Genomic DNA, 11,845 nt, shown 5'->3' with positions numbered 1-11,845 from the left:
CATGTCGTGGGGTTGTTAACCAATGTCATAAAACAATATGTGTACTGACTGTTTAATGAGAAACTATTTGTTCTGTAAACCTTCATCTAAAGCACAATTTAAAAAAAATTAAAATTGATCTTCATCTTTGTATCTGCCAATAGCGCCTTCCCTGCACATAGTAGGCACTCAATATACATTTGTTGAGCTTAACTGAAGATGATATAAATTATTTGGGAAATGTAGTCTCTTTTAAATGACAGTAATTGAGAAGTAGTGATTAGAACTATCTAATCAAATACATCGCACTAGCTGTCACTCCCCACTATCATGTCCATGGCAGACATCGGTAATTGATCACAGCACACTTGCGTCCTGAGCCCAGGTGTGGATTCTCAATCCTCCACACTCCTAGCAGCCATTATCAGTCAACTGAAGTCAGCATGCAATTTATTATATATTTCATGTTGGCAGTGAAATTGGGCATGATGGTGAAATATGCATTACTTTATTCCTCAGTCAATACCTTGTGTCTGTCTAGTTTAGCCAGAAGCTCCAGGTCAGTCATGTCTGACACACCACCGTGAAGAATCAGGACTTTCTCATCAACCAGAGTGGCCAGCGGAAGCCAACAGAAAACATCTTGCAGTGTTTTTAGTATTTTCTTGCCGTGTATCTGGGAAAAAAATGCTATTAACAAGATGTTGAATTTCAAATAATTCACTCAATTTGTTTGAACTAAGAGAAATTTTTGCTTTGAAAGGTGGTGTACCTTATATTTATACATCACTTCTTTGGTGAAGCCGTATCTAGATTTAGAAGCAAAAATAGATATTAAAATAAATATAGTGACAATAGTTATAGCATGATCATATTTTTATTAAAAATACATATCCGATATATATGTGTACTTAAATATATAGAAAAGAGACTGAAGAATAATTACCAAAATGTTTACAATAATGACATTATCTTTGGGTAGAGAAATTATGGGATATTATCATTTTTTTCCTTTTGCTTATCTGTATTTCCTACTTTTTCTATAATAAATGCCTATTGTCTGTATAATAAAGAGTACAGATACATGGAAAAGTATTACAAATAGTTTTATTGGAATAGTAGGATAACGTATAAAAAATGTTAAATATTTTTCTTTAATGTTGATATACTTGTATTTCACTTTAACAAATTAAAAATCTTCTTTAAACAGGTCCTAACAAATAAGAAGCTGTAGAGAAATAAATTTTTACAGTCACTACAAGCAGACATCAAATACCAAGGATGTTTTGGTTTATACCGTAAGTTCACCATATGGTCCTCATGGTTTCCTCGATTAAGATGGAATTCTTTTGGGTAAACCAACATGAAGGCAAAGAGAATCATCAGGATCTCTACTGAATCCTTGCCTCGATCCACAAAGTCGCCGTTGAACACGTAGGCCCGCTCTGGCGACGGAAGGCCGTTCTTGCCATGAAGGAAATAAGCCAAAGAGGAGTCCGGAATGGAATACGAAATCAGGTTAAAGCCAATTCACATTTGACAGTCACATCTGGTCTAACGCCAACTCTGTTTTCTGGGTCTCCTCCAAAAGTGAAATATTATAAAAGCTTTTCTACTGGTCTTATATTTCCTTTCCAGCCAGGCTGAGGTTACGAGGTGCTTATCAAAATAAACACTTTATACAAAATCAGAATTTTGCAATGTGGTGTGGAGCAAAGAGCACTGAACTTGTGATCTGAAGGCCAATGTTAAGTTCTGGCCACACTGTCACTAACTAGCAATAATAACAATAGCTACCATAGAGCCCTCAGGATTAAACAAGATAGTATATGGGAAAATGCTTTGGAAAGTGCACTATAGATATAAGGTAATATTCCTGTTGTTGTCAATTCCAACTCATAACGACCCTATAGGACAGAGTAGAACTGCCTCATATGGTTTCTAAGACTGTAATCATTACAGTAGCAGCCTGCCACATCTTTCTCCCGCAGAGCGGCTGGTGGATTTGAACCGCTAACCTTTCAGTTAGTAGCCAAGCGCTTAAACACGTGCCACCAGGCTCTTTAAAGTAGTATTACCAAATCCAAAAACAAATCCATTGCCACTGAGTTGATTCCAATTCATAGTGACCCTACTGCTCCATAGGGCTTCCAAGTCTGTAAATCCTTATGGAAGCAGACTGTCACATCTTTCTCCCAAGGACTGGCTGGTGGGTTCGAATGCTGACCTTTCGGTTGGCAGCTGAGCACTTTAACCACTGCACCACCAGGGCTCCTTAAAGTAATATTACAATAATAAAATATTATTATCATGTTCATATGTTTTGCTATATGCTTTACAACATTTTACAACTAACAGAGGATATGAAAATAGCTTTAGGTCACTTGGATAATCATTAATTTACGTATTTGGAATAAAGAAAATCAGTTGCTGAGTAATGATGCCTTCTGTTTATTAACCTAAGATCTCATATTTGTTTAAAAGTTTACAAAAATATGCTAGAATATAATGCAGTGCTGACTTTTATATTATGCATTTGCTGTATAGGTTGTTAACAATATCTTTTAAATCCAAACAATACTTAAGCATTTATTTAATAGATACGTTATTTGAACTTCTAGATTAAGCCCCAGAGCAAAAAAAGAACTAAATTTGAATATTCATACCTTATAAAATATAAATATTAAGTCATCCAACTGGCCATGTAAGTCTCCTAACAAAGACAAAATAAAAGTATCAGTTCTGAATAGCCCTTATCGTTGTTCTTCTTATTTACTATAAAAAGGAAATACACAGAAAAATCTGACAAAGTTAAGAAACTTACAGTTACTCATTTTCCATATTTAAGATAAACTGTAAACTCATTGCCATCAAGGCGATTCCAACTCATAGCAGCCCTATAGGGCAGAGTAGAACTGCCCCATAGGGTTTCCAAGGAGCAGCTGGTGGACTTGAACTGCCAACATTTTGGTCAGCAGCTGAGCTCTTAACCACTACACCACCAGGACTCCATGTGTAAGACAGGGGCAAATATTAATTTCTCTTGTTGCAGTCACAGTAAATTTTGTAGAAAGCACAATTTTTTATAGGAAGTAGGATGTGTAATATTTTCTGCATGATTACCATAGACAATAAATGGTCTATATTTTTACTGAAGCAAACCTGGGACAGAATAATGCAGGGGTGCAAACTCTGATGAGAACTAGAGAGATTCTGCTTCATCTAATGCAGGAAGCTGCTCTTCACTTGTAACCAAATGTTGCCATGCAGGTATATGGGACAGTATTGCCAGAGTTTTCAAGAGAAGTTGGAAGTCTGGATTTTAATATGAAATCCTCCAATTTCCAAATGCTGGAAAATAACTTTAAAAAATTTGAAGAACACTGCGGAGCAAACAGAACATATCTGCCATCTATATGGAGTCCCTGGGTGGTGCAAATGGTTAACACCTAGACTGCTAACCAAAAAGTTGATGGTTTGAGTCCACCCAGAGTTGCCTGTGAAGGAAGGCCTAGTAATTTACTTCCGAAAACCTAGCCACTGAAAACCCTATGGAGCACAGTTCTACTCTGAAACACATGGAGGTGCCATGAGTTGGAGTCGACATGATGCCAACTGTTTTTTGTTGTTTTTTTTTTTTTTAAGTGTGGCTCCAGAAGACCCAGTTTGCAATCCCTGGCATACTGCAGTCTCCCTACCTAGTGGGCATCAGTCTAGAATGGATGTTACAGTATCACTGAAAACGTAAGGAGATGGAGAAAACTGTCATCAACAGGATTTCTCTCTGAAAGAGGAATTTGTGTGAATGGGAGAAATAACTTGCTAGGCTTTGGGTTTGCTCAAGTAAGAATAAATAAACTGTCTTCTAACAAGGGAACCTCCACCGCTACCAGTTGCCACTGTGTCAATTCCGAATCATGGCAGCCCCATGTGTGCAGAGCAGAACTGTGCTCCACAGGGTTTTCAGTGGCTAATTTTTCAAAAGTAGATCACTAGGCCTTTCTTCCAAGGTGCCTCTGGGTGGACTCAAACCACCAACCTTTTGGTTAGCAGCTGAGCTTAACTGTTCGTGCCACTGGGGGACTCCATACCAAGGGTGAGTCTGGTTATTTGCCAGGCTTTTGTTCTCCTGAATGGAAAGCATGAGTTTGGGGTCAAATCTGATTTGCTTGGAAAAATAAAAAACAGGCTAGATCCTGCCCCTCCTCAGTTCTTCTTCACTGCACTACCTCTTAAGTAAATGTGGAACAAATATTTAAATTCTTTGAGTTTTCAGGGGTGAAACTTGCCTGCTCTAGTTGCCATTATCGCTCCCTCTACCCGGTGTTTTCTCTTCCCCCAACCACAGGCAGGGTTTTCTTGTTTGTGTCTAGCATACAAAACCATTTCTGACTGCCCTTACCACACACTGTGATCTCCTCGCTGTAACAGGTGGAGAGTCGGTTGATGTTTGGCAGCTGTATGAGGTGCTTCCTGGTTTCATGCAAGAGGTTCAGGACATAGCGAGCATGCAGCTGCTACTAGGAGGAAGAGTAGGGAGGGAATAAAACAACACTCGTATTTGTGAGGGAAGACGGGCCTTACCTTTACTGCTTAATGACCCAGCCACCCAAGACCCCAAAAGTAACGCTATGGTGGTTGAACAACATTATGAACTTAATTAATGTCACTGAATTTTACATGTAAGTAATATTAAAATGGCAAATGTTTTGTTACAGATATATTTACCAGAATTAAAGAAATGAATAAATAGGTAGGTAGATAGATAGAAAGGAAGGTAGACGGATAGGTAGGTAGATAGGTAGATGATAGATACATAGATTAGGTAGATAGATAGATGATAGACAGATAGATATACAGATAGATAAAAATAATGCTAAAACTATTTTAGAAAATAGTAACCCTAGTAAACTGCTTCTGGGACCCTATTCACTGATCCTTTCTTTTTCACCATCTTCTGCCCTTCTTTCAGCTTTTTATCCTTCCCATTTGTTCCTCCCCCAAGTATTGAACTAACTTCCTCTTTCCCTTTGTCTTAGGCTGGGTTCTCTAAAGAAGCAAAACCAGTAAAGTGTTTAAATATATAGAGAGATTTATAACAAGGAAATGGCTCATGCATTATAGAGACTATAATGTCCCAAGTCCATGGGTCAGGCTGGAGGCTTCTGCTGATTCATGTAGCCTCTGGGACTGGTGAACCCAAGATCAGCAGGTGAGAGAGCAGGGCTGTTGCTCACAGGCTGCAAAGATGGATGAAGCCCAAGATCGGCAGGCAAGACCACAGGTAAGCTGCTAGCTCAAGTCCCGAGAACTGCAGGTCAGATGAACAGGAGCCAGCTGCAGGATCCAGAGCGAGCAAAAGCCCACAAGCCTAACCAGAATGTCCACTTCTATTTGATGCAGGCCACATGCCCAAAGAAACTCCCTTTCAACTGATTGTCTGCTCACAGCAGATCCCGTCATGGGTGTGATCACATTATATCATATGACTGCCAAACCACTGAGAATCATGGCCCAGGCAAGCTGACACACAATCTTGACCATCACAAACCCATCCACTCCACAAACCCTGCCTTGTCTTAGCTTGAGGGAAACACATGAGTGCCTCAGAGACGTATAAATAAGTCCATAGGTGATGATGGTACTGAGTGATCCTGACACTACTGGGAAACATCATCAGAGTTCTTCCTGCAGTTAATTATCTTCATATCTTCATGTGACATGGTTGGGGGCCACGTCTCTGGCATAGAGCCAGAATCTGATCATGTCTCCCTCAACCACGAGGGATTCAAGCTACCATCATCTTTCGTCTGGACTACTGCAATAGTCTCTTGACTGGCCTCCCTGGCCCCTACACTCTTAATCAGCAGCCAGAATGATTCTTTTAAAAATCAAGCTAGATTATAGCATTCCTGTACTCAATGTCCAATGTCTTCCCAACTCTTTCAGAAGAATGAGTCTACCCTCCCTCACCTCTCTGCCTCCATCTCCTACCACTCTCCCCTGGTTCCCACCTCTCCAGCCAACTGGCCTTCCTGATGTCCCTGAGCAGGCCGGGCAAGTTCCTGCCTCAGGGTCTTCATGCTTGCTCCTTCTGCTGGAACACTCTTCCCTCAGATACTCACAGGACCCATTCCCTCACTGCCTTCAACCTTGGCTCAGAAATCACCTTCTCAAGGACGCCTTCCTGGACCACTCTTTATAAAATCACCATCTTCTCCACTCAGAACTTAGTTTATTCTTTTCCATAGCTCTTATCACCTTCTAATATGCTACATAACTTCCTTATTTGTTTTAATTTGCTATTTCTTGTCTGTCTTCTCACTAGAATGGCAGCCCCATGAGGGCAGGGATTGCGTCTGTTTGGTTTGTTGCTATCCTCAGTGCTCAGTATTATCTGTGAGATGAATGAACAACTAGAGACTACTTAATTAGCAGTTTTCCATTGATAAAAACTAACTGATTGGCCATGCGGTCCTGGCTGAGCAGAAAAGAAATGGAATCTCTCTAATGGACACATGACATAAACAACTTAATCCAGGGCCACTGCTACTGTTTTGTTTGGTCCCCCTCTATGCATTATGCAGAGTTGGTAGTGACCTAGATTCCCAGGTTGCCCAGGTGCACTTACTTGTTTCAGTCTGAAAGCTTCCACAAGGGCAGTTGCATGGTCCGGGAGGAGTGGGAAGGAGAGATGTGGCCCCGTGTAATTGTCCGGTACCTCAATGGAGTTATAGTCACTGCATTTCTCCATCTCCAAGTCCTTGGGGAATCTCTCTTCAGTGAACATGCGGTTCAGGAAGTCCCCTACTCAGGACAGAAAAGGTGGGAAAGTTTACGATTCAGATGTGGAGTCCAGTGGGCAATAAAGAACAGTAGTTCACTGGACAGTAGTTGAAGAAGGACCTGGCCTGTATGGCATTGGCTCCAGCACAGGAAAGGAGAAAGGAAAGGGGGAAATGATGACAGGTCAGGATGAGCAGGAAGAAAATGTTACACTTTGATGTCAATAAAAATATTAGCTGGTATCTGTCTTAGTTATCTAGTGCTGCTATAACAGAAGTACCACAATTGGATAGCTTTAACAAAGAGAAATTTATTCTCTCACAGTCTAGGAGGTGAGAAATCCATATTCAGGGTGTCAGCTCCAGAAGAAGGCTTTCTCTCTCTGTCGGTTCTGGGGGAAGGTCCTTGTCATCAATCTTCCCTGGCCAAGGAGCTTCTCAGTGTAGGGACCTCGAGTCCAAAGGACGTGCTATTCTCCCGGCTCTTGTTTCTTGGTGGCATGAGGTCCCCATGTCTCTGATCACTTCTCTCTTTTATATCTCAAAAGAGATTGGTTTAATCCGCAACCAGTCTTGTAGATTGAGTCCTGCCTCGTTAACATAACTGCCTCTAATCCTGCCTCATAAACATCACAGAGGTAGGATTTACAACACATAGGAAAATCACATCAGATAACAAAATGGTAGACAATCACACAATACTGGGAATCATGGCTTTGCCAAACTGACACGTATTTTGGGGGGACACAATTCAATCCACGACAATAACCATTCTACTTTTATTTTAAAAGATCAATATTTGACAGACTTAGAAAGTACAGAAATTTCCAGATCTAGGACTGTAAGCAGGAGGAAAAGGAAAAGCCTTGATGGGGGAAAAAAAATCATTGGCACTATTTATAGCGCACGTAGCGGGCACAGTAGATGCCCTTCACTGCCCTTTGGGCAACTTCCAACTGTCAGCCTCAGCATCTTTAGCTTGAAGGTTTTCCCTGGATCCAGGTGTGGCAGGCTAGAAATTCTGTGGAATTAACACTCCTGTCTCCACCCGCAGCAGTCTTCAACCAATGACTCTCAAAAGTTAAGATATAAAGACTCCAGTTCCCTTGGCCTTCAGGTGGGTTAATGAGGCTTGTGATTCGCACTACTTCTCACTCACACTGGCTTAGTAGCTGTTATGGATTGTGTTCCCCCAAAAGATATGTTGAAGTCCTAACCCCTGGTATCTGTGAATGTGACCCACGTTTGGAAATAGGGTCTTTGAAGATGTTATCAGTCAACATGAGGTCACACTGGAGTAGTTGTTGTGGTTAGGTGCCATGGAGTAGATTCTGACCCATAGCGAACCCATGTGACAGAGTAGAAATGCCCCATAGAGTTTTCTAGGCTGAAATCTTTTTTTTTATATTTTTTTGTACTTCAGGTGAAGGCTTACAGAACAAATAGTTTCTCATGAAACAATAGTACACATATTGTTTTATGACATTGGTTAACAACCCCACAACATGTCAACCCTCTCCCTTCTCGACCTTTATTTTTTTGTGAAAATATACATAGCCAAAGATACACCATTTTAAAAATTTCTACATGCACAGTTCAGTGACATCGACTACACTCTTCCAGTTGTGCTGCTATTCTCACTTTAGATGAAGGCTTACAGAACAAAATAGTTTCTCATTTAACAGTTAGTACACATGTTGCCCTATGACAATGGTTAACAACCTCAAAACACATCAACACTATCCTTACTCAAACTTGGGTTCCCTATCATCAACTTTCCTGTCCTCTTCTGCCTTCTGGCCCTTTTCCCTGGACTGCTGTACCTCATTAGTCCCATTTGGTTTTATGGGGCTGTCCACTCCCCAGCTGAACGGTGAACCTCAGAAATGACTTCACCACTGAGCTAAAAGGGTGTCTGGGGGCCATACTCTCAGGGTTTCTCCAGTCTCCTTTAGGCCAGTAAATCTGGTCTTTTTTTTTTTTGTTAGAATTTTTTTCTGCATCCTTCTCCAGCTCTGTCCAGAACCCTCTGTTGTGATCCTGGTCAGAGCAGTCAGTGGTGGTAGCTGGGCACCATCTAGCTGTACTGGACTCAGTCTGGTGGAGGCCTTGCTAGCTGTGGTCCATTAGTCCTTCAGACTAATCTTTTCCTTGTACCCTGTTCTCTTCATTCTCCCTTGCTCCCGAAGGGATGAGACCAGTGGAGTATCTCAGATGGCTGCTCACAGGCTTTTAAGACCCCAGACGCTACTCACCAAGGTAGAATGTAGAACATTGTCTTTATAAACTGTGTTATGCCAATTGAGCTAGATGTTCCCCGAGACCATTGTCCCCACGTAGGCTGAAATCTTTATGGGAGCAGATCACCAAGGCTTTCTCCCGTGGAGCCGCTGGGTGAGTTTAACTGCCAACCTTTTGGTTAGCAGCCAAGCGCTTAACTGTTGCACCACCAGGCCTCCTTATACTGGAATAGGGTGGGTCCTAATCCAATCTGAGTGGTGTTCTTTTAAAAGAGAAGAGTCACAGAGAGACAGACAGAGGAAGGACGGCCATGTTAAGATGCATCTATCTGCCAAGGAATGCCTGGGACTACCAGAAGCTGGGAGAGGCAAGAAAGGATCTTCTCCTAGAGCCTTAGATAGAGTATAGCCTGGCAGACATGTTAATTTGGACTTTTAGCCTCCAGAACTGTGGGACCTTATAAATCACCCAGTTTGTGCTGTTTGGTTACAGCAGCCTTAGAACACGAATACAGTCCAAAACCAAAACCTGTCGAGTCGGAGCAGACTGCCACATCTTTCTCCTGCGGTGCAGCTGGTGAGTTCAAACCTCTGACCTTTCAGTTAGCAGCCCACTGCACTTAAACACTGCACCACCACGGCTGCCTTACCTTCCCTGAATCCCTTTCCCATGTTCTCCCAGTGTTTCCTGCACTTAGCAAATAGTCAAACTCTTTTCTCTAGGTGTGTTTCTGGGGAAACCCAGGATAAAATTCCACTCTACCATTTGTCAGCCTCCTCACTCATTCCCTAGCTGTCACTGGATTCACCTTCTCCCTCCTGGTACACCCCCGGCCCACCCCCCATCTATGACCTTGAGACAGGAGGATGTACCATTTGGCAGTTCATACTTACTCTCGTTGTGGCTGCTGGGAGTGAAGTGGTCCACGAGGTAGCTGAAGAAATCGTGGAGCTGAAGAAGAACCCAAGAAGACTTGGCTTTAGAGATGAGTGAAAAGAGACCCAGGAGTGGCCCAGGTCAGCTACACCTCTGAGCTCCTGGGCCTTGCTGACTAGGGGCTGAAAGGCAGAGCTGGAGGTGTCTCCGTCCCACATCCCGCCGCACCTTGACCTGGTCTTGCTGTCCAGCATACTCTATAGACTGGAAGATGCTCCAGGTGCAACGCCGCCTCATCTCCAGGCGCGCCACGTACCGCCGGTACCACCTCTGGATCAGGGCCGCCGCCTTAAGGGCTGTGACGCAGATGGAGAAGCAAGCCTGTGAGCTGAGCTACCCTAGGCCTTTTGGGGAGGGGAAAGGCAGGGGCCAGATCCTCTCCCACTGTACATTTCTATTTTTTAATTTTTTTTTATGGTACTTTCAGTGAAGGTTTACAGAGCAAACTAGCTTTTCTTTAAGGAATTAATACACATATTGTTTTGTGACACTGGTTGCCAACCCCACGACATGTCAACACTCTTCCCTTCTCAACCTTGCTTTCCCCATTATCAGCTTTCCTGTCCCCTCTTGACTTCTCCTCCCTGCCCCTGGGCTGATGTGCACATTTAGTCTTGTTTTGTTTTATGGGCCTGTCTAATCCTTGGTTGAAGGGTGAACCTCAGGAATGACTTCCTTAATGAGCTATAAGGGTGTCTAGGAGTCATACTCTCAGGGTTTCTCCAGTCTCTGTCATACCAGTAAGTCTGGTTTTTTCGTTTGTTTTGCTTTGTGAGTTAGAATTTTGTTCCACATTTTTCTCCAGCTCTGTCGGGACCCTCTGTTGTGATCCCTGTCAGAGCAGTTGTTGGTGGTAGCTGGGCACCATCTAGTTGTGCTGGACTCAGTCTGGTGGAGGCTGTGGTACTTGTGATCCATTAGTCCTTTGGACTAATCTTTCCTTTGTGTCTTTGGTTTTCTTCATTCTCCTTTGCTCCAGACAGGGTGAGACCAGATGACCACTCACAAGCTTTTAAGACCCCAGATGCTACTTACCAAAGTAGAATGTAGAGCATTTTCTTTATAAACTATGTTATGCCAGTTGAGCTAGATGTTCCCTGAGACCATGGTCCCCGCAGCCCTCAGCCCAGTAGTTCAGTCCTTCAGGGAGTTTGGATGTGTCTATGGAGCTTCCATGACCTTGCCTTGGACAAGTTGTGCTGTCTTCCCCAGTATTGTGTACTGTTTTACCCTTCACCAAAGTTACCACTTATCTATTGTCTATTGAATGTTTTTCCCTCCCACTCCTCCCCTCCCTTGTAACCATCAAAGATTGTTTCTTTTTGTGTGTAAACCTTTTCATGAGTTTTTATAGTAGTCCCACTGTATATTTCAAAGTAAAGTTTAAGTACACATGTGTGGGGACAAAAATGATGGGGAAAGCACTATCCTGGCTGCCAGTGGGAAGTATTTGCCTTATTGCTTCCCACAGTGCTTTTTTCCCCATATCTGCCCCCTACCCCACCTCCATTCTTGCCTGGTGGTTATACAATAGCACTGGATATTTACTGAAATTCCCACTTATTAAAGAAAACATGTAGATGTGCATAGATGGAAGAGTCAGACTGCCAGGATTCTGAGGAGGTGTAAACCAGACAGACTGCAAGGATGCAGCATTGTTGAAGAATGGGATAAGGGGGAGAGGGGGACATTTTGATATTGTGACAATAGACTAGGTGTCAGGAGACCTGGATTCTGGGCCTGGAACTGCCCTTACTAGCTATGTGGTCTCAGGCAGGTCACCTTGTTTGGCCTCAAAGTCCTCATCTGGAAAAGAGGCTGGATTAGATTATGACTGGAGAAAACAAACAATAAATACATAAATGAATACCTAGTATTATGTCAGTTCGTGAGAGGTACTTACT

General features: G+C 42.6%; 1 protein-coding gene across 2 annotated transcripts in view; it reads right to left on the bottom strand.

Moving 5' to 3' along the window:
• The window catches only part of PPEF2 (protein phosphatase with EF-hand domain 2), a 51,286-nt gene that overhangs the window by 24,029 nt on the left and 15,412 nt on the right, over positions 1-11,845 (bottom strand). For both annotated transcript variants that reach the window (XM_004383136.1, XM_012557490.1), the window contains exons 2-9: positions 10,110-10,237; positions 9,899-9,956; positions 6,611-6,786; positions 4,382-4,496; positions 2,646-2,692; positions 1,277-1,443; positions 752-788; positions 506-655 (exon numbers count right to left, since the gene is read on the bottom strand). In XM_004383136.1, the coding sequence (XP_004383193.1) occupies positions 506-655; positions 752-788; positions 1,277-1,443; positions 2,646-2,692; positions 4,382-4,496; positions 6,611-6,786; positions 9,899-9,956; positions 10,110-10,237 (878 nt within the window). The remainder of the gene's footprint in view (positions 1-505; positions 656-751; positions 789-1,276; positions 1,444-2,645; positions 2,693-4,381; positions 4,497-6,610; positions 6,787-9,898; positions 9,957-10,109; positions 10,238-11,845) is intronic.

Source organism: Trichechus manatus, unplaced genomic scaffold, assembly GCF_000243295.1.
Source record: "Trichechus manatus latirostris isolate Lorelei unplaced genomic scaffold, TriManLat1.0 scaffold00105, whole genome shotgun sequence".
NCBI lineage: Eukaryota > Metazoa > Chordata > Mammalia > Sirenia > Trichechidae > Trichechus > Trichechus manatus.
Note: the sequence above shows the minus strand (reverse complement) of the source record. Positions and strands in the feature narration are given on the sequence as shown.